The sequence below is a fragment of the Streptopelia decaocto genome (assembly GCF_964273445.1).
Source record: "Streptopelia decaocto genome assembly, chromosome: 9".
Classification (NCBI taxonomy): domain Eukaryota; kingdom Metazoa; phylum Chordata; class Aves; order Columbiformes; family Columbidae; genus Streptopelia; species Streptopelia decaocto.
The window spans coordinates 1144405-1171589 of record NC_138664.1 but is presented as its reverse complement, the minus strand read 5'-3'; the positions used below and the strand labels follow the sequence as shown (position 1 = coordinate 1171589).

Here is a 27185-nt window from a genome sequence, read left to right as displayed (position 1 = left end):
CCCAGCGTTTCCAGCGGCTCTGAACAGATGGCCGTGTCAGCATCGCCTGCTGTGTGCAGCTGGGATCACTCTTCCTGGGTCACAGCGTCACTGCAGAGCCCTCGACACCTGGAAAACGCCTCGAGGTTGCGGCTGCCATCACTGTGCTGGCGACTACTGGTTATTATTTTCATGCTACAAATGCCTTGTTCTCTAAGTGGGGATGGCAACGTCTACCAGGGAGGCTGCTCAGCGGCTCCATCGCTTTGCTGAATGTGGCCGCTCGGTGCGCGCGGCTCGGCCGGGGTCCGGCCGCCCGGCAGCGCCCCCGCCGCGCTCCCGCATGCGCGCTCCGGGCGCCGCGCCCGCACTACAGCTCCCGCCGTGCTCCGGGGCGCGCAGGCGCGGCGCCGAGGAGCTGGAGCGGGGCTGTGGCGGTGCGGGAGCTGGGGCGCTGCCGCCCGGGTGAGTGCGGGGCGGCCGCGGGCCGGGGCTGTGGCCGGAGCGCGGTCGCGACCGCTGCAGCGGTGCGGGGGGTGGCGGGGAGGACACGGCGGGGTGGGCGGCGGCGGGCGCGGCCCTTTGGCCGCTGCCACAGCGCGGCGGGAGGAGGAAGGAGAACGGGCTGGGTCGGCGCCCGCCCGGCCCGGGGCCCAGCGGCTCACCGGAGGGGGGGCCCGAAACCTCGGCTGGTTTTCCGGAGCGGCACGGTCGGAGCTTCCTTAGTGCGCGGCTGAAGGGCGCAGGGCGGGGTTCCGTGTTTGCCCTGCGAAAGGGGCTCCCCGGCAGTGGCCCGGGCACCGGGGGCTCGGGGGGCTGAGAGGAGCCGGCGGGGCTGCCGGGCCCTCGGGCAGAGGCCATCGGCTACCGGCTCGGCTGGGAAACCCGAAAACTGTGACTTTAAACACTTTGCCTGTGGATCTGGTTAGCAGAATTCTTTCAACTTGCTGTGTATGTTTTCTACAACTTATGAAGCACGCACGTTAATGACACTTAATGAGGGAAGAAGCTTTTCCGGTGCGCCCGCGGCCCGGAGGGTTCGGGCTCCCGCGGGGAGCGGCGGGGGCCGGGGGCTCCTCGCACCGGGGGGCGGCGGGGGCCGGGGGCTCCTCGCACCGGGGGGCGGCGGGGGCCGGGGGCTCCTCGCACCGGGGGGCGGCGGGGGCCGGGGGTTCCGCGCACCGGGGGGCGGCGGGGGCCGGGGGTTCCGCGCACCGGGGGGCGGCGGGGGCCGGGGGTTCCGCGCACCGGGGGGGCGGCCGGGGCCGGGGGTTCCGCGCACCGGGGGGGCGGCCGGGGCCGGGGGTTCCGTGCGCATCCGCACACCCGCTCGTCTGTATTTCTGAGAACACTGCACACAAGCTTTCAGCGTAAGGCTCTGCGAGCTACCTGCCTGTTTCTTTGCGGGTAGGCGCAAGTTGTGTTGAAGTGCTGTTGTAAAGAGGTTGCTGCATGCTTTAAATTTGCTTTAATATATTGAATGTATCCCCGAGACTAATGTTTTGCTAACTGTGTCAGGTGTACAGTCTGAAAGACAGCCAGTGACATAAGGAAGAACCTGAAATTCACTAGTACTTGGAAGTCTTCCCTAAGTAACACAATGGAAATCGAGTGACTGTTCCGTTCTAGGCTTGTAAGTTTCGCCGCTTTTTGTAACAGATACAACTATCTGAATGTTTCTATAAACATTCTATAATGTAACATTCTATAATGTTTCTACAAACATTCAGATATTTGTATCTGTTACCAAAAAAAAGCTACAAAAAGAAACATGAGGTGCAAACTGTCTGAACATTTCTATAAGCGTTCAAATAGTTTGCATCTGATGTTTCTTTCTGGCTGAAACACCTTTAGTTCCTCTAGGAGGAGATACTGTGTGTCAATGTCCACCTGCAGTACAACTCCATTGGAGAAAATCCAGGTATTGTCCAAGAAAAAATGATGCCAAAACCCCCCTCATCCTGGTGGGTCAGTCACCCCCAATGCAGTGAAGCTGCCCCAAGTGTTGGGAGGGGGAGTGGGCAGCTGGCGTGGCGATCACTGCCAGAGGGATTTCACAGGGTGGGCAGGACCTGCGGTAACTGGGATTTTTAGCTCATCTCAGCCTGGTATTTGTTTGGGCCCATAACAGCCGCCCTACAGCTAGTTTGAGCACACTGGAAGTGTGGTGGAGGTGGGTGTGCTGAAATGCCACCTGCTGTGCTGCCCAGGCTGCTGCTCCGTGCCCCGTGCAGCCTGTCCATGTGCGTGTCGGGGCTCCTGACTGTCGCCTCTGCTCCTCCCAGGCCGGGACGGGTACGCCGGTGCAGCCCTGCAGTGTGCGTGGCTGGTTTTCAAGAGCAGGCACGCAGGAGTGAGTTTTAATGGGCCAATGCCAGCTTGGCAGCTTAGCCCTCAGAGCACGCTGCCTGCAAGATAGCTGTGTCCTAGTTCTGTGCAGCTGTGTACAGGACGTATGAAAGCGTTAAGTGGGCTCTGTGTGGCTCCAGGTGCCCTCTGATACAGAGGAGAAGCTGGCAGGAACTGGAAATACAGGTGTTTTCCAATTTCCTCCATCACAGGGGAATCCTCATGCTCTGTGTAGTTACTCTGCAGTAGCTTCCTGTCCCCTTCTGTTACTGTTTAAGGCAAGGCAGCCACTTCCCAGATCACCGTATGGACCAATGTGAAGTTGGGGAAGCTCAGTTTGCCCTGTATAAAAGTTAGTGGCTTGTTTCTTTGAACAGAATGAAGCCTCGGGCTTGCTTTTGTGGGAAATACAGCCCAGAATAGCTATTCCATACTGGCTGGAAAACACAATATACCCCGACCAAAAACCTTGGGCAAAGATGAGCTGCCACCTGCTGGCACTGCACAGTCTGGGCCGGGGGATGGCTGCTGGTTCCGTGCTGGTTCCCTGGGCCGGGGGATGGCTGCTGGTTCCATACTGGTTCCCTGGGCCGGGGGATGGCTGCTGGTTCCGTGCTGGTTCCCTGGGCCGGGGGATGGCTGCTGGTTCCGTGCTGGTTCCCTGGGCCGGGGGATGGCTGCTGGTTCCATACTGGTTCCCTGGGCTGGGGGATGGCTGCTGGTTCCGTTTTGGTTCCCTGGGCCGGGGGATGGCTGCTGGTTCCGTTTTGGTTCTCTGGGCCGGGGGATGGCTGCTGGTTCCATGCTGGTTCTCTGGGCTGGGGGATGGCTGCTGGTTCCGTGCTGGTTCCGTTTTGGTTCTCTGGGCCGGGGGATGGCTGCTGGTTCCATGCTGGTTCCGTTTTGGTTCTCTGGGCCAGGGGATGGCTGCTGGTTCCGTTTTGGTTCTCTGGGCTGGGGGATGGCTGCCGGTTCCGTTTTGGTTCTCTGGGCTGGGGGATGGCTGCTGGTTCCGTTTTGGTTCTCTGGGCCGGGGGATGGCTGCTGGTTCCATGCTGGTTCTCTGGGCTGGGGGATGGCTGCTGGTTCCGTTTTGGTTCTCTGGGCCAGGGGATGGCTGCTGGTTCCCTGGGCTGCAGAGCCTGGTTCTAGTACCCTACCGCAGGCAGGAGATTTGCAAGGCTTAGGTGTGTTTTTGAGAGCTGTCTGCTAAGAAAAGCAGCATTGAGCTGTTCAGAGTTACCGTAAGGCATGACAAAAACATCCTAAGGAACCTGCTGGGCTTATGATAATATTTATATTTACTCATTTTTCTCCTAGCTTTGGTAAATAAAGATGGCTCTTCCAAGGGCAGCACTTTCTTCAGAAACAGTTCTGTATGATCACGCACACTGGAAAATAAGATTCTTGCCATCGCAGGGGTTCCCTGGGGAAACGCTCAGCTCGGGCTGCTGCGGGGCCCTGGGGGCGCAGGAATGCGCCGGCGCCGCGGAGCCCCCGCTCCAGACCCCGCCGCGGAGCCCCCGCTCCAGACCCCGCCGCGGAGCCCCCGCTCCAGACCCCGCCGCGGAGCCCCCGCTCCAGACCCCGCCGCGCCGGGTTCACCCAGGGGCTGGTGGAAGGAGCCTCCGAAGGAACAAATGGGATGGAAGTGAACTCTGCAGACGTGCCGGCCAAAACCGGCTCGGTTTGTTTTTCATGATGTCACTTCTATTTTAAAATCCCAGTTACGGAAACCATTTACAGTGGACTTGAACAGAACTGTAGTTTCCTGTGGGCAAGATAGCTCTCAAGAGTTACTCCTGTTACAGTCCCAAGAAATGGCGTTCTGAAGTATCATAGAAATTTCTGGGGGGTGGATTTTGGAAAGAAAATTGAAAAATAGCCATTTTTAGAGTATTTTGGTTTTTAAAAATACACTTTCAGAGAAGAGAAAACAAAGATATATTAACTTGTAGTGAAGAGGTTTGTGAAAGCTGCTTGACAGTCTTTTAGGGGATGATTCAGGTAATTGTTGAACAGCATGAAGTTACTGCTGTCTTCTGATTTCTTAGTTGCTCGTTCATTTCTCAGGTAAAGGAGTAATGGCAAGATTTTTGTCTCTGGGATGTCCTGCAGAATATCTTCATTTCTGACTTTCCAACTTCTCTTCTGAGTAACAAACAGAGAATTGAAATTTGATTGATTGCAAGTGATGGCTTTGTTTCTACTTCCCTGAATTTCTTTTTTATGAGACTATTAAGTTGCTAGAGTGAAAAACTTACTTTATTTATAGTTATGTATCTGAAAAAAGAATATTAGCCCCTTTGACTTTTAACATATGTAATGTTTTCATGGTAAAGCCCAGAAGGATACCCATAAGAAAACTAGCTCTGCTCATCAAAGAAGTGAAAAGTATTTGCCAAGCCAAAATGGATGGGTACAGTTTTGCCTGTGATTTCGCAGTTAGATGTGCCACAAATACTCAGGCTCTGAATAAGTACTCCTGAAAACTTGCCATTTGTTGCACACCTACCATTGCCTGTGCTGCACTGCTATGGGAGTGATGGAAAGCAAATAGAGAACCAGAGGTGTTTAATGGGAGCCGAAAGGGCTTGCTTGGTTACATGGGGCTCCAGCTGGCCTTTGTGCCTTTTTTAGGCAATGGAATTCCTGATACCATGTTTTAAAACCTGAGTTTTAGTACATTATATACGAGTGTCATGTATGGAATCATATGCTGTGGTTTCTTTAGTAGGGAATGTTTCCAAAAGTCATTACCAAGCAATCTCTGTGTAGCACAGACATGCTAATCAGTGCTACCATCATAATTCTTCAAAGGCGTCTCACGTTAAGTATGCTTTCACATTTAAATAAATACTTTTGCTTGGTAAGTATTTGAAAATATGTCCAAAACTCGAATTTGCCAGACTGCACGTGATTTTCTTCATCTTGCTCGAGTGACGAGCCAGTTACAGACACAGTGAGGGTTTCCTTCACTCTGCTGCTCTGTTTTCCACATTTGTGTGTGTGTACGAACACTGTAGCTCAGGATTTGAAATGGCTACTTTTATCATATTATAGAAGCAAGTAAGAATCAAGGGCTATGACCTGAACGTTAATTAATGTGTTATGAAGGATGAGTAGTTTTCCAATGTAAAGCACACCAAGGCAGTAAATAAAAGGTAATTAATTCTGGGTGACAGCGTTTTACAGCGATTCACAGGGAGGAAATAGAGCCTACGTGAACGTAATGTATGGTTATGCAGTGCTGCTCTCCTCCAGAGAAAGGGGAGCGTTATTCTGCAGTATGCTAACTATTCTGCTCCTTGTAATTACCCATTAAAACTACACCTTTTAATACTTGAATGCAAATGGCCATGCAGAAATGCGGTAAATGGCAGCACGCTGATGGAGGATTCGGAGTGCGCAGCCTGGTCACAAACAATGCTGTGTAAGCAGCTGCAGGAAATGTTTTTCCCTTATGATAGTGTGTAATGGCTTAAGCCATAAGGAAGGGCAAACATTAAGGCTCTGGCAATGAGAGGTTTGCATGCACGAGTGGCATCTGCGGCAGCTACCAGCTAATTGTCCTTCAGCCTTCGCGCACCTGGAGAAACAAATGTCACGGGACTATGACAAGTGCAGGAGGTGGCACATCAGGCCATAGAAACACTCCCTGTGTTACTTCTAGAGCACGGCTTTGAAAAGCACGGGTGTGCTGCTCTCTGCACCTTCTGCAGCCATTGAGCTCAGCTATTGTCAGCTCTGTGGCCCATTGCGAAAGGTCCAAGCTGGTCCAACATGTTTGGGTTTAGTCCAGAGGAAGCCACTGTTCTTTTATGTACTTTACCATGAAACTGAGATTTCCTCCTGGTTTTTGTTGTGCCTGAACTTGACTTAAGTTGGTAGTTTAGCTTTGTAATTATGTCCTATTGATGTAAACTGTGGTTTAAAAGTAAGGTCTAGTGCTGCTACCAGTAATATTTTTTAAAAGCAGACATCCTGAAAATAGCCGTAAACATGTTCCTCATTCAGGTATAGACATTAGTAGGAACTGAAAATCTACCATTCTTGCAAAGGCAATTCTTAAAACCTGATTTACTTTACAGGTAAACTTGACTGAATGACTTGAATGAACCTTTATGTGCTCACATCTGATCAGTGTCTCTGAATTAAAATATCACCCACCATAGGTAACTGTGACAGCCAGGGAGACCTTTCTGGGTGTAAACAACGGAGGTGAAGGAATCCTGGAAGTGGGATTCCATGGTATAGTATCTATACATGGCCCTTCATTTCCTTTTACTTAAAAGATGATAACTTTAAATTGATCTGGTTTGGAAGTACAGAGTAAGAGCAGGTTTGAAGTTATGCAGCTAATGTATGTGGTGTGAGCATCCGAACTGGAATGTGGGCTGCTGGACAACAAGAGGGGTTAGGGAGCCTAATGAGCCTGAATGTATGGATGCAGCTTTTGCTCCCCAAATACATTGTGGCAACTCTTGCTCACTTACAGAGAGTCGTTCCAGTTACCTTGTTTTGTGTGTGTGCTTGACTTGAAGCAAGGATAAGTATAATATTAAGTGAGCAGATATGCAGTCTGTTCTGTATTTTTAATATGGGTGGTTTTTTGGTAGTAGGATTGTTGGGAGTGTTGCTACTTGTGAGCTGTATTCCCTAAGCCTTTCATCAAGGTATTACCATTTTGCTCGGACAGAACAGAATGTTACTTCAATGGCAGTTCTATAATTAACTCAGAGGGAAACTTCCTTTGTTCCCTCTGTAGGTAATATACAGGGATGTGAGTCAGTAATAACCAATTAGCTTGTTTGTAGGGAAGTTCTCTACTGTCCTTGAACAGCAGCAGCAACAATAAACCGAAAGCATCTTAACTCTTCTTTTGCCTGCGCTGTCTGTAAAAAGCGGTGGTGTTAAGCTGGACTCATAAATAGTGGGTATGTTGGTATCTCGTCCCTCCTGGTCAGCAGCCGGCCCTGCTCGATGGCAATTATGGCCTTGTAGTTCAAGAAAACTGTGTACTGGCATTTGTCTGAAAAGCATATACAGCTTAGTTAGTGGTGGCGAAGGGCACGGCGGGTGGAGCTGCGGCAGTGGGGCAGAGAGGGGGACACGCTGCAGAGAGCGTCCAAGCGCCCTTTGTTGTAGAGTGACAGACGGGGATGAATACTGGATGAAAACACTTTCCTTCCACAGAGGCGTTTGGAGGTTGAAGGTGCTTTGTAGTTGGGATGTTTACCTCAGCTATGGTTAATTCTTCTTATTTTTTTTTTTTTTTTTAATAGATCTGGTTAAGAATAGGAGTTGGCTTTTGAGGCGTTGGAGCAACCCGCTGCTGCCCAAGTCATGACGCTCCCGTTTCGAAAGGACTTGGACAAGTACAAAGATCTTGATGAGGATGAAATTCTCGGCAAACTGTCGGAAGAAGAACTGAAACAACTGGAAACTGTTTTGGATGATCTTGACCCTGAGGTAGGTTTTAGCCAAGAGAAGTTTTGTTTTTTCATTTGTTCAGAAACTGGTCTGAAATAAATTGAGATTTTTTTTTTTTGCCTTGTAAAATATACTTTTGGACAGAGTTTTTTCCTAGTCTGCTAATTATCTTATTTATAGATATACATGTGTATATAATATTTCAAGTGTTTATTTCCTGTTTGCAATGTGAGTGCAACTGCAGTAGAGGAAAATGGAAGGAGTGATTGTCAGGAGGAGCCTTCTGGGATTTATTTATAAATAAGAATTGCTCTTAGTCATGTTCTTGAGAAGAAAGTTTCTTCAGAAAGGCCTGTTGAACTTCCCTGGTCCCAGCCCTGTCTGGTAAACAGCCCTTTGCATCCACTTGTGTTTTGTTGCCTCTGGAGTTGGGGTTGATGGGCGAGGGCGAGTGCAGCGCTGGTCCTGGCCGGGTCCCTGTAGCCCACAGCCGTTCCTGGCCTCACGCCGGCTCTGCACAGAGGACACAATAATCACTCCGCTCCTGAATGATTATGTCAGCATGGAGGATTGAATAAGGAATATTTTAGCTTTCTGTTATGAAGAGCTGAGTTATGTCCTCTACTGATACTGCAACTAACGTCAGAGTCCAAGACCTGTGTTTTCACCTCCTAATTCTCTGTTCTTGCTAACAATACCAGGATTAAGTTTAATCTTGATGTTCAGGGATCACTTAAGAATATTATGATCTGCAAGACATTATTGATATTTTGACTCTGGTTTTATAGACATTTTGAAGAGAAGTAGCAGAAGGGATTGGTTGGGTTTTATGACAGTCTGAATTTCTATATGTTCTGTTCTTTCCATACTAATATCCTCATTTTTTTTTTTTTTTTCCTTTACCTGAAATATGTTGATGATAGCAGGAAAAACCCAGCCCACCTTGCGTCAGGTCAAAAGTAGAAATACTCTGTGTTAAATGCTGGACAATTGTATAAATGCCGGACAATAGTATAGGCAGTTGTCCTAGAGGCTTAAAAACAGTGGATGTAAGCCATTGAGGAAGCAGTCTGAATGTCTGAACTGTAAATAGCTGAGTTTTATTTACTACTACTCATTTAAATGGTGTTCATTGTAGAAATGAAATGTGAAGTAACTGGCAAGTCGAGTGCTGGGAGCGGTTGTACTTACAGAATTGCTCCAGTCCTATTCAGAGCGCAGTGCGCTCTGCTCTTAACCATATTCTTGGTATCTAAGGAACAGATTACCTTGCGCCCTCAACTGCCTCAAGAAAAGGAAGTTGGCAAGAGATCAGAGATCGCCTAAAAAGGATGATGTATCGACTTTGAACCTTGAGGATGGGGGGGATGGAAGAAAGAGGGAAATGAAACTAACCAGGTGTTTGCTCAGGCTTTCTGAGCTGGCCTCATTTGCTCCGCTTTGTTTTGCAGAATGCGCTTCTGCCCGCGGGCTTCCGACAGAAAGACCAGACTGCTAAAAAGGCTTCGGGTCCCTTCGACAGGGAGCGACTCCTGGCGTACCTGGAGAAGCAGGCTCTTGAGCACAAGGACAGGGAAGACTATGTGCCTTTTACAAGGGAAAAGAAAGGTAACGCCGCCCTTCCTGGCGCAGGGGTTATGAAATCTCCCGAGTGGACTCGCCAGAGCTGCTGTGAGCCAGTTTATTGAAGCACCTGCAGCTGCAATGCGTTTCCACTCGTGGGGTTTCCAAATGAGTGCTACTGTAGGGAGGTGGGATGCTTCCTGTCCAGCGTTCCGTGGTGCTGGGCTGCTGTGCTGCTGGCCTGGAGCACAGGAAGGAAACGAGTCTCAAAGATTGCGAAGTTCTGATGGGGATGGTATCCTCACAGTAAGAGCTACCCCGGATTGGTGTCAATAACAAACACTGATGTTGTGCCTGTGGCTTATGGCCTGTGGTGCTGAGCACCGGCAGTAACGTTTGTAATCCTGTGTTGAATGGAAAAAAAAATAGCAGCAGAATGATGTTGTCGTAGTTACTTAATAGTGTGCAAAGACATTGTAGGCTGACAAGGCCAGGCAATTGGGGTATGCGATCAGGTTTTCTTTCTAGTACCTTTACTGAGAAGTTTAATAAAATTGTATAGTTACTGTTACTAATTACACAGTTAACATCACAAGGAGCTTTGAAACCTGGCAATGGTTTAGTGGTCTAAAAACTATGGAAACACTGACCCAATACATGGACACGTTATTAAAGCCTGGGATTTCAAATCTCTGCTTTGGATCTAGTCGCAACGTACTGCATGTGGAAGGCAGTCAAAGGCGCCTATAGCAGCGCTGCCCTTATGGGGAGGTGCCTGTTGGTCCCGGGTATGTCTGTGCCGTGTGCTGCTGTTTGCTCCTGTCCCGCCTCTTGCCCCACGGATCTGCTGGTGGAAGCTGGAGACAGCCCGATGGGTGAACGTGATTGAGCTCGATCTGCTGCTGGAAGCTGAAGACAGCCCGATGGTTGAACGTGATTGAGCTCAATCTGCTGGGGGAAGCTGGAGACAGCCCGATGGTTGAATGTGATTGAGCTCGATCTTCTGGGGGAAGCTGGAGACAGCCCGATGGTTGAACGTGATTGAGCTCGATCTGCTGCTGGAAGCTGAAGACAGCCCGATGGTTGAATGTGATTGAGCTCAATCTGCTGGGGGAAGCTGGAGACAGCCCGATGGTTGAATGTGATTGAGCTTGATCTTCTGGGGGAAGCTGGAGACAGCCCGATGGTTGAATGTGATTGAGCTCGATCTGCTGGGGGAAGCTGGAGACAGCCCGATGGTTGAACGTGATTGAGCTCGATCTGCTGGGGGAAGCTGGAGACAGCCCGATGGTTGAACGTGATTGAGCTCGATCTGCTGGGGGAAGCTGGAGACAGCCCGATGGTTGAACGTGATTGAGCTCAAGTATATTGGGGCCTCGCAGCTGTTTTGGGGAACCCCGTGCAGCCCAGGCAGCTTGTTCTCCGCTCCTCCAGGGGGTCAGGCTGGGCGGGGGGGTGTTCCAGTTAGTACAGCTTGTGCTGCTGAGTACCGGTGCCTCCTTCAGATAGGTGGCTATTTAAAGTCAGCCTACGTATACACATACATGGTGAAACTATTTGTTTGGGTAGATAAAATCTGTGAGAATTACGTAGAAAAACAGAATGGTCCAGCTGTACTGCAGATCTTGGTTAAGAAAGATCAAATGTCATTTCCTTTATGTCAGAAAGTATTACTAAATAATTGTCTGGATGTTGCAATGTCATACCAGTTTAGTTAGTAAAATTTCCTGTATCTCGTAAAAAGAAAAGTTGCTATTTAATAACTTTCTCTACCATTTATTTTACTGTCATAGAAGAATAGAAAACAATATGAAAATGAAATGTAGCTTCATTAAAACTAAAAATGTGAAACAAATGTTCAGGATGGCCATGTTAAGTGGGCGGAAGGAGCCAGCTAGGCTAACTAAGCTCGCTGTGCAGGGGGCGAGGGGGATCCTTTTCTTTTCCCTCATGCAAACGTTCTGGTTCAGCTTTGACTTGCTGCACGTTTGCAGCCATTCTGCACAAAAAACGGCAAACCCATTTAACTTTATGTTTTAAATCAAGAAATCGTGATCTTATCTAGATGCAAAACTTGGAAATGGAGTGGAGCAAAACTCAATATGTTTGTAGGATGTTTTTTATGTAGAGGTAGCTCCTACCCTAATGCGCTTTTAATTAATATTAAACCAGATAACTATGGCTTATAGTTTTTCTCTTTGGCTAGATAAATGTACCATGGAGAAACGCTAACGACTTTGGAATGGAGCAGGTTAAAATCTTGCTTGAGTATTCTGTTAATTCAGAAGAAAACCTTCAGATCTAGAGGTTTTTGAGGAGGAGAAAGACGGACTGGCATTGCAGCTGTTTTTCTGGGTGCTGTTTTTGTGGGCCAGGTTTTGCTAAAATACCTCTGTGTGCTTAGCTGGTCTCATTGTTCTTTGTCTAATTATTCATTTAATTGAGTAAGAAGGGGAAAAATCTCTCCTTCTTTCTCTTTGTTTTTCCTCTTCCAGTAGAGCTGGTGTCCTGGGGGCGGTTTAGCCCGCCGGTTTATCCAAGCAGCTTACCCTGGGTTAATTTTAAACATCCTGGCTTGCTACTGATTCCAGTAATCTAGTTTCCCTCCTACAGTGGAGAGGAGCATCTTTTCTTCCAGTTGTCCAAAGTACCACATTTTGGGGTGACATGTTATCAGAACAACGTTGCATCTCTTTCACTGACGGATGACGTGATTTCTCCCAACCTTTGGAGCTTTTTTTGCTGTGTGCTATGAAATATGGAAGATCTGATATAATGGAAAGTATTGTGATGTAGAGAGATGAACAGTGCTAAAGAAAAGTGCAGTTCAACAATCCCTAAATTATATTCTATCACATTTTTCCGGTGCCTGATTTTGTTTCTAAAAGCACCCTTAAAGAGACACTTTGTTTTTAAACATGATTTAATGACTGAAGTCACATTCTGTTCCAATTAAGCGTCGAACCATACAGTAAGCTATTGTTCAAGAGATCCATCAGGGCAATGTGGTAATAATTCCAACAGAACTAGCTTTGTCTCAACCTGTGGATGTCAGCGCGTCGTAAAGATTTCGCAGGGCTGGCTGCAAGGGGAAGGATCCCGCGGTGAAGCGTGGACCTGTCGCCCTCGAGCGTGTCCCACACATCCGACCAATGCTTCCCAGCTCTCTTGGAACAGCACAAGATGAGAATTATTGCACCTGAGATAAAACATATATCAGTAACATACTTTGTGCCGTATAGTGCAAGGCAAACCTTATGTAAACCAAGCTTTGCAGTTCCAGCCTTTGCGCTCTCCTGGTTGTGGCTTTCTGTTCCAGCTCTCCCTCTGCGCTGTGCTCCTGGGGAGTGTGTGTGTTCTGTGCAGATTTGCATTTAAACTTCTGTGGTCTGTTTGGTTTTCTTCCTTCCCTTCTGCTGTGTCACCCAGAACACACGGTCAGGCGGAACCGCGGTCACCTGCTGCAGCTCTTTGTGGGTGTCCCGCTCGGCTGTTGCTGTAGGTCACCGCTGCTCCCGTCGCGGCGCATTCGGGGCGCTGTGTGCTCTGTTTGCCCTTCGCTCACTGCTCTTTAAAGGAAGGGTGCTGCACGTTGTCAAACAAGGCTGATATCCTGTAGGAGCTTTGGAGAAACAGCTTGTCCAATTGACATTCTCCATACGATACCACTGAAACAAAATAACGTGATACTCCGGCCTTAATGTAAAACAGTTTTCTAACTCACTTCTACGTGCTCTATTATCAGATAACAAATAACAGTGCTGTTCCTACAGTAAGACACTGAGGAAGTTGCTTGTAAGATGAATTTAAAAAGTTAGAATTAAATTGTGCTTACAAGTGAATTGATGAAGCCAAGTCTGTCACATGGTAAGAATGGGTGACTGATGAATTGTGGATTATATCAATTTCTGGATTGATGAATGTATCAGATGTTGCTTGCTCTTCTTCATAGAGTCCCTAATGAGACGAGCTTGTGTTCAATTGTCCTCAGTGACACTGGATTCCTTTTCTGCAAACAGACCACAGCCAAGCAGATTTTAGACGTTCTGATCTGCGTGTCACGGTCACTTGCTGCCTCCTGGCAGGGCAGGGCTGGGTGGGACGGTCCTGGGCACGCTGTGCACGGCCGGGCTGAGCAGGGCTGGGCGCTGCAGGGCTCCGGTGCCCCCCGGCTGCTCTGGTTCCGTGTGAAATGTCTGGGGCACCTCAACAGGCAGCGCCGACCTTTCTGCCCCCTGAGCAACCCAAGTGCGTGCAACTGGGGACTGGAAGTTCATTCTGTTGCAAACAAAGCCTGTGAATTAATCCTGGGGTTTAGACCATTTACCCTGTTAGCTAAAGGCAGGGGCAGCCTGAAGAGATCATTATTACAGAAATGATGTGAACTTCTCCGAAATTTGCCTCTTCATGTTGTATTGCTTAATCTTTGCAGAGTTCTTGTTGGCTGGAAAGGACGAGGTCATGTTCCTTCATGTGATTAAATCCCTGCTATTTGGAAACATTCCACTTGAGGGTCAGGGAAGCTTCTCATTTCATGGGCTGCACACATGGGGAGGCTCTTTTTTTTCTTTGTTTTCAAGCTTACCCTAGGAAAGGAGGGAGGGAATTGCCAAACTGCTTGGCAGCGGCCCTCGAGTTAAATCATTGTCCTCAGAGACACAGGGGTCTTACCCTTTCTGAAGTAACTTCATTACTAGAAATAGGGAGTGGGGAAGGATCTGCGTTCGTATGTGCGTTGTAAACCTCTGGACTCTGGGCTGGGCTGAGGTGAAGCCAGTGAATCAGACACTATATACACAAGGGTGTGACCTGGTTTGTAACAACAACTGCTCTGGACCCAGTTCATGTGACTGGAGCTGGAGTCGGGCACGTATGGATCAACTCAGTCTCGCTTTGAGGAAGGAAATGTTTAGAACCAGAAGTTCCTAACCTATGAATTTAAGAATTACTTAAAACAGCATCAGGAAAAGTGGAGCTTTTCTGTGGGTTCTGCGCGATGAGCCAGACAGGAGGCTGATCTAAATTAAAATACTTTCTCACAGCGTTGCTCTTGACTGAGATGAGTTGCCTTGTCCTGCTCGCTCCCTGCTGCGCTGGTGCTGCAATGGGATGATGTGAACCAAGGCTCAGGTGCTCCAGTCACACCTTCCCTCTCCTTCCTTATACTCTGACACCCTCACTGTTTCACTAGTCTGGACCACTGAGGGGAAAACAGCGCAAACATCGAGCGGCTTTACATCCCGTGTATACTGTGCAGAGTAGTTCATGGGTTAATGGAAACTTCGTCAAACATTCTCTTCTGAAAAGTACAGTTGAAGTTGAAAGTTATTCTCTCCCCAGTAAGTGACGCTGGTAAAATAAAATTAGGGTAGAAATGTACTGTATCATTGTATCAAAATAATCTTAAACATTTACTACCTAAGCCTTCCATTTATGAAGTTTTTATTTTCATCACAAACATAGTTTGTTTTGTACCATCCATCAAACCCGAGGTAAGGGTGGTAATGCCTGTCAGCTGCTTCCAGCTACTGTTTGTAGCCAGTACTGTTACGTAAGGAGATTTATTTTCTGCTTCTAAATATGGATAATGACCATTTATACGACTTTCCAAAGAGATAGCAACCCAGGAACAAAAATACTGTGTTGCTAGCAACAGATCTTGGTCATCAGACTGTGTTGTTACAGAAAAACCTGATCCAGTTCTTTGAAGTCTGTGCTAGTGGTAACACATTAACTTCCTTTACAATAGTTTGTAGTTCATTTTCTTTTTAATTTGGGGTGGGCATTTGGAGGGAGAGGAAAGGCGGCCGGGGTTCGTTGTGCCCGTGTCCGCGGGGGGCAGAGCAGCCGACTTCGGGCATCGCCTCCCGCAGGTGGGGAAACCACAGCCCCGCTTTGTCGGAATTTCCCAGAAATTAAACTGAAACATCCCCTTAAAGCTTCTTGTCATTGGAAGGTATTTAAAAATGCTAAACTTGGTCCAAACATATAACAAGATATACACTTGTACGCAGTGCGAGGTACAAAAAAAATCTTGGGCTTCTGGCTTCTGCCCAGCTCTTGTGATTCTGGTGCACGGTGGTTGTCACCGCGTAACTGGGATGAGCTGGTACGGTTTGTGTGCGGAAATGTGTTTACTGTGAATATGGAAGAGAGCGGGTTCCTGAATTAGCGCTGAGGCATCACAGGAAGGTGATTAACCCAGGGAATTAACTAAGGGAAGGTGGGACCCAGCCCAGTCCCACAGCTCTGTCTGCTGGGGGCTCAGGCACCTTGGCCAGTCTGAAAAGTTTGGGTAACTCTTAAGCTTAGATTTGCCATTTTCTAGTTGCGAATCACTTCTTTCAAATGCATCGGGTTTGTTCTCTCAGGCACTACTGGAGCTTTTCTCTGCCACGTGAATTCGTCCCAAGCCCAAGCGGCGCTGTCCTCCCGCGTCCTGAGCGGCCAGTTCTGAATCAGCCAAATACAAACTGCTCTCAGAATAACTGTTAGAATATCTTTCTCGTATTCTGATTTCTTACCCTAACTTTTTAGCTGAAGATATATGCAGGAATTATGCTGATCGTACAGACCTCTATCTATAATGCGTTTCTCCTAAAGTAACTTTTCCCATTACCTATCTGTAATAACCAAAATGTTGGTGCAGAATGTGATATTACTACTGCTCCTTTTCCCATTGAATCTTTCGTGACCTTTCTAAGGATCGTTTTAGAACATAGCGTCGTCGGCAGAGAAATCTGTTACCTTGCTTTGTGACTGACATTATGTTTTACTTTCTAAACCTTACAAGGAACAAATAAGATTGGAATCACGAAAATTTGGAATAAGTAATGTTATGTTCCTGCTTATGGTCTGTCTTCATCTCTGACTTTCAAGAACAAGCAGAAGAAACCTCTTTCCTTTGTGCTGGCCATGGTGCTTTTCTCAGGGTTTACTCAATGTAATAAGTATTCCTTAAGTACAGAAATGTTTCAAGATAAGTAGCTATATAATATAAAGTAACATCAGACTTCTCACTCTCTTCTGTCCAGGGAAAATATTTATCCCCAAGCAGAAGCCTGTGCAGTCTTACACAGAAGAGAAGTTCTCTCTGGATCCCGAACTGGAGGAAGCCTTGACCAGTGCCACAGACACAGAATTAGGTGACCTTGCAGGTTAGTTTGTTTCAAGTATGAATGGGCTGGTGCATATTTAGACAAGAAAGATCTATAATTAGTGCAGTAGTGTATTTGTTATCTGAAATGTGACTGTATGAAGTTGTGGTTGTGATAGAAACTAGGACATGTTATATACCGATTTGGTTATAGTGTATTGTCTTAGTTGATTCGTGGCAATTTATAGGAAGGTAGATTAGTTTGGCCTGCATAAGATATTTGATTTTCAAACTCAAAACTTTTAAGCGAATTCCTCAGACCGGCTGGTTTTGCTGTGTACGCTACCGCTTGTTCTCCAGTATAAGAACATGTTGCTATATGCCTGTGTTCCTCAAGCTTCAGTCACGGATTTTGTGACTGAACTGCGCTTTCAGCTTTGCCTGAACCTGGGGAGCTCAACTCTTTCTAAGGCGTGAAAACCAACTAATTTATTTTTCCACTTTTCTTTAAATGATTAAGAGATAGAATGGCTTCTTGTATTGATAACTGGGTCTGTTACAAACATCAGTTGTTATTATTTAAAGGAACTCCGCTTCTGAGCTGAATTATGCAGAAACAGTAACATTTCTTTTATTGTTTTCCTTGTACAGCCATACTGGGAATGTCCAACTTGATACCAACCAGTCAGTTCTGTGATGTAGTAGGAAGCAGTAACGGGATTGCCAAAGACAGCTTCTCGAGTAAGTGTGTGCGCCAGGGCTGGGTGAATGACACCTTTGTACTGCACAGTTACTACAGCATCTACTGTTTTCTGTTGCACTGGCATTCTTTATAGACTATTCAGTCTTCAATTCGAAATGTGCATGTCTATAGCATTGCCAATTGAGTTTGGGCAAGAGTGCAATTAAATATCTATGCGCACTGAAATCTATTTTGCAATTAGTCCACTTTTTGAGGGATAAAAGTAGTGTTAGGTGTCAAGTTTGTGTTTGTAATTCGACTTCCAAGTGCCTTCTGAAAAAAGCTGCTGTGCCAGAGAGGCAGAAAGGCTGCGAGGACCTTTGGAAAGTAATCGAACTTTGTTAAAATACGGTCAGGAAAGGATGGTGTGCGTTTGGGTGGGAGAGAGATGTAAAGACTGAAATGACCTTTAAATAAAGGGAATACTTAGTATGTGTATCACTTATTCACACTGAACGCACGTGAGCTGTTTGATTACAATTCAATGCCTTTCCAGATATAGTAAAAGGTGAGAAAATGTTGCCTGTTTTTGATGAACCACCAAATCCCACCAACGTGGAGGAGACACTGCAAAGGATTAAAGATAACGATTCCCGCCTTGTTGAAGTTAATCTAAATAATATTAAGGTAATTAGCTGAAGTCTGCGGTAAATATGCTGCTTTTTCTCAGTAGACAACACTTTGAGCTGTGAAACTCTGTAAGAGAGCACAATAGGCTTATTTAAGTACAGCAGCCTTTCTGTGAAATGTTGCAATGTGTGTAATCTCAGAAACCTGGAGCTAAACCAATAAGCCATCTTGGCTTCCTTTGCCAAATGTGCATTTAAAAAGCCTTAGATTTTTCTTGCTGCCAGCCCAGATTTCTGTGGCTGCCAAGTTGGCAGCAGCCCCAGCAGTTCACCCGGGACCTGACTTCTCGTTGGAATCCGTTGTCCCTGGGGAAGCAACGTGCTCTCACTTCCAGCTGCTGCAAACACAGCGACATTTGTACCTGACGTCCTCCCGATGCTCGTACAAAAGAGCTGTTGGCAATTAGAGCAGCTTCTGCTCGTAAGTGTAACCGTTGTGTTTTTAAACATGACTAATGCTTTTGCATATTGGAGTGAGAGGGAACAGAGCTGCCGTGGTCCTGATGCACGGCCAGGCCGCAGCCCCCCCGGCAGCCCGGGCTGCTCGTTACCCTTGCTAAGGGGAGAAAATAAAACATGGTTAGCAATATTGGACAATAGAAAAAAACAAATGCCTAAAAAGGCAACAGAACAACATTGCTGATACAATAAACAAAGAAATTTGCTACTTTAATTATGTAAAATTAATCCTTTTACACTTGGTTGCTACTACGCTGTAGAAATTATCGAACTATAAACTGGCAAATTCTGGAATTACTCTTAATAGAACACAGACGATGAAATGCTAACGGTTTCACCACTTTAAATCTTTTTCTATTTGTGAAAGGTCAATATGATGTTGATAGTTAGCAGAAGGTTTGGTTCATGTAAATTTTGCTCGATAGCAGTTCCAAGTCAGCTGAGTATTTTTTTAACACTTCTCTGGTGACAACGGCATCAGTGTAGTAAAGATGACTTTGCTTTCTAGAATTGCTGTCTCTAGTAGCCGTTGCATCTCACGTACCGCTTTGCTACACCTGTAGACCTTCACTGAGAGCCTGCGGGAGACCAGCGATAGTTACTGTTATAGTAGGTTTTGCTGTAATGATAATAAGATAATGGAAGAAGTTGGGAGAGGGGGGATAAACTTGTTTATCTTGATGCTATTTTTAATTCAAGTACATACCAATTCCAACGCTGAAAGAATTTGCAAAAGCCTTAGAAACCAACACGCAGGTGAAGAGCTTCAGCCTGGCTGCCACCCGCAGCAACGACCCCGTGGCCGCGGTGAGTACTGCGGGGAGGGAGCAACGCATCAACCGAGTCCCCGTTAAATATTCGGGGATGAAAAGGACTAAATGCCATTACGCTGTAAAGTATGTTTTGTTTAACAAGATGTGTTGTGTCAAAGTTAGTAAATGGTGACTAGTTGTCTAATACACAGCAATGTGTCAGATGGATGAGATGAGCGGGAATTCTTTTTCCCAGTCCCTTCCCCCGGATTTTTCATTTTGAGAACCTCCTTCTGGTTTTCCTTCTTTCCTGATCGTGTAGTTCTTGATGTTCATTCCATGAGCCAATAGCATCGTCAAAATTATTTTTAAAAAGGCACATTTGAAGACTGAAAAAGCACGTAATATTTTTCAACTAAGCAGAGTTTTAGTTGAAGACAGTTGTAGAATACCTGTTTTTTGGATCTCTCTGCTACCAAAGATTGGCTTAAAGCATCAGCATTAAAGCATAATGTTAGTCAGGGTATCTAGTTTGACGCAATCCAAACATAAGTATTTATCATCTGGTCTTGTTTTTTCCCGTGTTGAATCAAAAGCAGTAACTTAATTACATGCAAATATAGAGGTAAGGAAACAGCATTAACTGTTGTACCAGGACAATCCTTTGCATTTGTTTTTATTTCCAATCAGAAAGAAACCCAGTTTTAAACACTCAATTAAATGAACAAATTAATCTTTCAAAGCTTTGTTTGGAGTCAATTAAAAAGCTCCTTTTCAGTAGAACCGAAGCATAATAAAATTCTCTAAAGCCTCCTTACCTCAGGTGTGGGTTTGTCGTGTGTATGTTTGGGGTTTTTTTCCATTGTGACTTGATACAAAAAATATTAAAGGTTGTGGATTTTATGATAGCGAATCTCAGCAGTTACCAATTGTTTTCTTATTTTCTCAGCAGTAAGATCAGGTGTATGCCTTTCCCATAAGAGCTTTGAATTGTGCTGCTTCCTACCAAAGCCTTTTGAAAGTCAGATCTCCTGTTTACAAATCAGCCACATCCAATTCTCCTCTCAGTTGACTGATGCCCTTCCTTTGGCCGTCACCGAGCAGCTCGCGTTACTCAGTGCGTGCTGGGGAGGCTCACAAAATGGAATTGGTCCAATATGCTCATTTCACACTATTTATATTCTGTGTAGCTTTTTAGTTCATAATGAAAGACAGACATTTTCTGGATTAAATACTAAAAAAGGGGAATGTAAGTAATGCTTGGTTGAAGACTCACTTTAGTCTCAAATAATACCTGAAAACTTGCAAATTTACAGTATGCATCTGCGAACTTGTTTGCTCCTATTGAATTACTTATTGGAAATGGTTATCGCTGTGTCCAATGATGCACTGTAGCAAAATTGCGAAGTTTACCGATGCTTTCTTGCATTCAAAGGCTCTTGCAGATATGCTGAGAGTAAACACATCGTTAAAAAGTTTAAACATCGAGTCAAACTTCATCACGGGGGTTGGAATTTTGGCACTGGTCGATGCGCTGAAAGACAACGAGACACTGACAGAGATCAAAATTGATAATCAGGTGAGTGCGGTGGTGGTGGTGATGTTGTAATTCAAGTGGGTCTAGTTGACTGAGTATTTTCAGAAGGCACGTGATAAACTTTCAAAAATATTTTACTTTGAAATATCTTAACCCCACGAATGGTTTTCTCAGAGGCATCCAGTTGAAGGTGATTCCTGGTCGCTTCTGTGCTTGCTCGTGCTTTGAAGTGCGCGAACGTATTTTACGACCTTCTGCCTTTTAGATGAATCAAAACGAAGCTAAGTGTTTAGTGACTGCTGTGATGGGAGTGCTCTGCTCTCCACAAGCTCTGTTGTGTTTGTGTACCTCTTCACAGAGGCATCAGCTGGGCACACTTGCAGAAGTAGAAATTGCCAAGATGCTTGAAGAAAACACCAACATCCTCAAGTTTGGGTACCATTTCACACAACAGGGACCTCGAGCCAGGGCAGCTGCAGCTATCACGAAAAACAATGATTTGGGTAAGATCTGTCACTGGACAGTGACTATAAATGAATGTGTGTGTGCACAGGTTTTAAAGGTGTCTGGCTTTTCTCCTTCTCTGTTGGGTAACCAGGAGAGTAAAATATGAGTTTGGGGTTTCTTCTGTGCTTTACTCCTGTTCTGTTGCTGCTTGACATTCTCCTTTTACTTTGTTGCAGGGTGTCCAGGTGTATGAGTTGAGGATTTTTAGCACAGTCTAGAACATTCAAACTCCATGTGAGCTATGGCAAAGGGAGGGAAAATAGTAGCTTTGATTGTTCAGTTCTATTCAGATAAGACTCATTTTTCCTTTAAAAGCGGTACTTGAAATGAGCGGTGCAGGTTGCCCTGTTCAGTGCAGCACGCCCAGCCGCATTTGGATTGCTTGAGCAAGGAAACCGAACGTGCTGTCCTGTGCAGGGGCTGGACGGGGCCGTTTCTCCCCTTGTGGTTCTGTTCACGCACAGGTCCCTCCCTGCCGCTCCGAAAGGCAGCGGGAGCCGCGGCACCTCGTGTGCTGCACTGAGTTTTGTCGGAGCTCATCTGTTAGAATTCGAACTGAAGGGACCAGCAGAAAATTGGTTAATAATAAAGCACTTGAATGGAAATTATATAATGACGTCAAATCTCAACTGCAACAAAATAAAAGGGTCCATCTATTTAAATAGAGTTACATTTTAAAACTCCATTTAATTAAACTTTTTGGCTTTAGACTCCATGTGATAAGGATTACACACCTCGCCAATGTGAAAATGGGCCAAGCGGTTTAGTAGTAGCAGGTCAGGAGTACGTTAGAAGGAATGACATAGGAAGTTGGAATTCGGTTTAAAGATCTGCTTGCTCCCTGAGTCGAGTTTAAAGTGGTAACAGCTCTGCAGAACGTGGAGGAGGAGTGACGGAACAGAGCACTCAGGCACTGCAGAACTATTGCTCAAAACAGGCTGGAAATCAGTTACCTTTTCATCATAACCCTTCAGGTGTCTCTCTGCTCTCCTTTAAGGTTTCTCTTTTCACTAGTTCTCACTTTGGTGTTTGACTGTTGGAACTCTATGTTGATATCTTGCCTTTTTTCTTTGCTTTCTTAGTCTGGAGTATGCCAGTAAAAGTCTCTGCAAATACCTTTTCATCTCTCCAGCCCTGACGCTACAGAGACAGGTTACTCTGAATACCCCGTTGGGTATTGAGCACCGAAAACAGATATTCTAAGTCTCTCATTTCTGTCTTTGTACGTTTCTTCTAAAAAACCAGTCTGCATCTTCTTCGTCCCTTGTTTGCACTGTGCTGTGCTGCTCCCCTTCCCTCTGTCTGAAACCGCACATGGTCCTTTTAACTGCATGACTGGGGAAGTCTAAGGGTGGAAATCCTTCCGTCCTCGCTTGCGATCTGACGGGAGCAGGTACGCGAGACTTGGCTCGCTGGGCTGGATCCCAGTGGAGATGAGTCTATGTGCTGCTCTCAAAATACTAGAAATACCGAGCAAAACCCCAGTCATTCAGTCAGTCTTGCATATTCTTGAGTCTAAACAGCATGGGAGCTTTAGTGATTTAACTAACACATTTTTGTTGCTTTTGCGTTTTCTGACCAATTAATATGTTTTGATTGATAGATGTAACACTTTAGGCTATTGAACGTAACATGATTTTTTGCAAAGTGTATAAATAGTATTAGATATACTATGAAACTCTTGTGCTGTTTCTTTTGAAGCGTGTAAACTTAATTCTCCACCACTAGAAACCAGCAACGTAAAAACCGAGTACTGGCTAAATCTGCTTATCAAACAGAAAATGATTAATGTTTCCCGCAAGTATCTCTTCACAAACCTTTGAAGCTGTTCATGAAGAATACAATAAGCACTACTAAAGCATAACCTTAAAATGATGGATAATAGTGTCAATTATCTTAAGTTGTACTTGTGAAACTTTATGGTGATGTTGTAGAAATATAAAAAGTCGTTACAATGCTAAAATAGTAAAACTTGTTCTTTCCTCTCCCTTGTCCCAGTTCGCAAGAGAAGGGTTGAAGGAGACAACTAGAGGATCTTGTGGTGAGAAGTGTGGAGGTTTCAAGGGTCGTCAGGGCACGCTGGTCACCGTGGGCTTCGGCCACCTCGGGCGACGCCTGCCTGGCTTAGAAGGGAAAAGACTGGAAGCCCCGTTCCTTTTAAAGCAAAGCTAAATGAATAATCTGCTGGTATGCATCGCGTTTTTCAGATTGAGACACAGTAACTGCGCCAGTCTCTGTACCATAGTTTTTGATTGGGTTTTTTTTTTATGAACTTTTTTGTATTTCAAGACTCCAGCTGTGCTTGCTACTAAAAACGTAATTCCAAATCAATGGTTTAATTGTCTGTAGTCAAAGAATGGGACATTGAAGATCATTGGGCAGATAATGACCCAATTGAAATGTTTGTTAGAAAATCTGGGGGTGCTTATTTACGTTGAGGGGTGTGTATATTCTTGAAAACAATGTGTTAGTGATAAGGGATTCTTCACACAACACTTGGACTCATGTAGAGCTGTTCAGCCTTGTTCACATGCACTGAAGAGAAATCTTTAACAGCTTTATTTGTGGGTTTACTTTCTTATTTTACATTAGTTCTTGATACTGTGATTAAGTTTAACGACATCCCTTTTAACCAGACGAAAATCAATTGGCTAAGGGCTTCTCCCAAGAGATTTGAAGAGCTAATAAAAGAGTGGAAGCCTTGCAGAAAGGAAAACAAAGTAGGAACTTCAAAAATGACACCTTTTCTATTACGCCTGAATCCTTAGAGTCTTTTTCAAAACGTCCCATAACTGTGTCTTGCCCTGTATCTGAACTGGATATGTTTTCATTGTTTAGTTGGTATTCTTTGTTTAAAAATCCTTATCTACATTCGTAAATATAAATTTCTCTAGAAGTAGTGGACATGCATTTGTTAAAATCTGCATGGTTCTGTACAGGAGAAACCAGTAAAACCAGTGTCCTAAGTTGCTGGCAAATGGAAAAAATCCTTTTTTTTAAGCTGTTGCATTAAGCTATTAGTATGTCATATAAATCTATCATTTTTTAATAAAGCAATGAAGCAACACTTTTAAGAAAGGATTTTTCTGTTCTACTTATGTCTTGATGCTCCATCACTACACAGGACGTGCAGAAATTAACCAATATGCAGGGTCAATCTGTGTGGCGTAGCGATTATTGAAGTACGTAAAGTTCTATATCTTGGCAAACTAATAAGGCAACAAGAATCACTTCAACTTCTGTTCATAATCACAATAGACTTCTCTGAGATAATTTCTAGAGGCTTTTTGGTGTAGGTCTGTGTGGACTGTCCTGTCCTCACTTGGTCAATGTCGTCGTGAGATCATAAGCTCACAAAAACGTTCTAAGGGACTGCTTGGCTGTATTTCTAGTGACACAGAACACAACTGACAACCGTTTTTATCAGAGGATCATAATATGGTCAGCATTTTATGTATACAAAACATATGGGACTGAGATTTTTGCATCAGGTTGTGCATACTATAAAGTTAACAGAGCAGCTCTCTGACACTGTACCCATGTCGTCATTCGCTGCAAGTCTTGGTTTGGATCTTTAAAGACAGACTTTATTCTGCAGGTGACTCGGAATTTTACTGCAACTGTACAGAGGATTTTCAGCGATAGTGCCTTCAATGAGGATGTATATAGCTGCTTTATACTTGTGGAAAAGCATTTTTTCCCATTTCAAAACTGGCCTTTTATTATAATTACAAATAAATGTGTGCTCTGAAAAGTATAGTCAGGATCAATTCTGTTAAAACCAAAGGCTATGCATACTGTAACTTCAGAACAACTAGAAGTCATCTGTCTAAAAATAAAAAGGGCTTATTTTGGCTTTGGCTTTTGTAAATTTTCAAGAGCTTTGTAGTTTTTGGAGTTCTTATTTAGTATGCGTTAAGTCACAATTAAATATGTTTTTACAGGCATGATGTATAAACGTGGCCAAAGCATGTCATGTGCTGAGTTGCCTAAAGCTGTACTTGACTTTTTTATTTGCTGAGGACCATAATCATTTTGTGTCAAAACCCAGGCTGTCATGTCTTCCTTCATTTGTTGAAGGGCTGCATGTTCATGGAAATCTGTTCACGTATTGTGACTCTGTGACGATATATTTTATCATTATCTAACAAGATTAGGCAGTCATCTCCTCCTCGAAGATGGAGAACTGCGTGGAGCAGTTACAACAACCACCTTTGTGCCTACAATTCCTTTTTGGAATAAATGAAGGGATTCAGTCTGTAGCCAGGAATCACAAACAGTCTCAACAAGCAAAGACCCTGATGAAATGCTGGCAAGTGGAGCGAGATCTTGTGTATGACTTTATTAGTTTTGAGTGTGAAAGTGGTGTTACTTTGAGAGCCAGCGACCCAAAGCACAAGGTCTTTTTTCCAAAAGAAGTGATACTTTTTTTCTTCTTGATTATTTTGCAGGCTTAATGCAGAACTCAAATTGACTACAAATGTTGATTCTGTTGGTTCCAAGCTAAGCATGGAAATATAACCTATATTCCAAAGCAATTATCTGTTTACTGGTATATTTGAAAGGAATAGCCTACTTCTCTCTGCAGCTTGAGTAACACTGTTTGTAAGCTACAAACGAGCAAGTATTCAGTTTAAATTTCCATTGAGGAAACATGAATGGAGTGTTTTAGCCTATCAGCACTATATGCTGTCAGATTGTAACCCAGTACAAGTTTTGGATGATTAAAGTACTGTATTCTTGTTGTGGTCTGGGGTTTGTACGTTTGTTTTTAATAGTGTACTGACTCGCCTCACATTGACCAATGTGTTTACGTCAAGCTATTACTTTTTCTTCTTCAGTAGGAAAGGGAGTGACCGGAGGCTGCTGGCTCTGTGGAGCTCGTTTTCCGCAGAGCAGGCAGCAGCAGGATGGGCACCAGCTGGGAGGAGGGGGACAGCGCATGGTCACACCTGTCCCAGCGCACGGTCACACCTGTCCCAGCACACGGTCACACCTGTCCCAGCGCACGGTCACACCTGTCCCAGCGCACGGTCACACCTGTCCCAGCGCATGGTCACACCTGCCGCAGCGTATGGTATTGTCACACCTGTCCATACAAACCCATAGAGGAGCATTGCTGGGCGCATGTGTTAGCAAACAGAACACATAACCACGGACGTAGTTCTATGCGGTGCTTTTATTTCAGCGCTGGGAAACCAGGGGTTCCTACCCAAAGCTGGCTTCGACCACTGATTCGAACTCCACTACATTTATACAATTTCGTTACATACATATTCATTAGGGTTACAACGTATGTGTTGCATATTCATCAGATTACATCATTATTTCACAGTATCAGTTGCAACCCCTTGGAACTACTCTAAGCATGCGCAGTATCCTCTGGTGGTCGTTCAGGGGTCTTCAGGATGAAGTAAGGAGTCTTCTTCACTTGTGAACTTTTCACCTTTTGTCACTGCACATGCGCGCTATTCCTATACTCATTATAAAATCATATAAAATACTCAGGTTTCTTGGATGCACATCCTCAGCACATCCTTTCCGTTCAAGATAAGATAAGGACTTACTGAGAACTAATAGAACTAATTTTAGTTCCCTACTCTCAAGCTAAGAGATAAAACCTTGTATACCATCTGTGAAATTTCAAGATAAGGTAAGAATCTTGGATATAGTTTACAAAAGCAAAATACAGCTAACTATAACACATGGATGCTCCTGCAGCATCGCTTTGGTCACGTTTGGCAAGGGAAGGTGCAGAGATAAAGACAAACGCGTTGTGATCCCCCCTGGCCGCGGTGTCCGTGTGTGCCCTGCGGATCCGTGTGTGCCCTGCGGATCCGTGTGTGCCCTGCGGATCCGTGTGCGCCCTGCGGGTCCGTGTGTGCCCTGCGGATCCGTGTGCGCCCTGCGGGTCCGTGTGTGCCCTGCGGATCCGTGTGCGTCCTGCGGATCCGTGTGTGCCCTGCGGATCCGTGTGTGCCCTGCGGGTCCGTGTGTGCCCTGCGGGTTCGTGTGTGCCCTGCGGATCCGTGTGTGCCCTGCGGATCCGTGTGTGCCCTGCGGATCCGGGGCTGACCAGCGGCGCCGGTCCCGCCGCGGCCCCCGGCGCTCGCGTTGAACCGGGGCGGTGGCGCAGATC

At 45.6% G+C, this 27185-nt stretch overlaps 1 protein-coding gene across 2 annotated transcripts; it reads left to right on the top strand.

Annotated features, from left to right (window-relative positions):
• The first annotated feature begins 349 nt into the window (after positions 1-349).
• Positions 350-25796, top strand: LOC309443866 (tropomodulin-3-like). Of its 2 annotated transcripts, none has more exons than XM_082061145.1 (10): positions 350-444; positions 7614-7800; positions 9213-9369; positions 16359-16481; positions 17072-17161; positions 17659-17789; positions 18950-19057; positions 20438-20581; positions 20898-21042; positions 23045-25796. In XM_082061145.1, exons 2-10 carry the CDS (start codon positions 7675-7677, stop codon positions 23074-23076), a joined length of 1056 nt encoding a protein of 351 aa, XP_081917271.1. In that variant the 5' UTR covers positions 350-444; positions 7614-7674; the 3' UTR covers positions 23077-25796. The 2 variants fall into 2 exon arrangements, with proteins under 2 accessions (XP_081917271.1, XP_081917272.1); XM_082061146.1 differs by lacking the exon at positions 350-444 and adding an exon at positions 887-903.
• The last annotated feature ends 1389 nt before the right edge of the window (positions 25797-27185 follow it).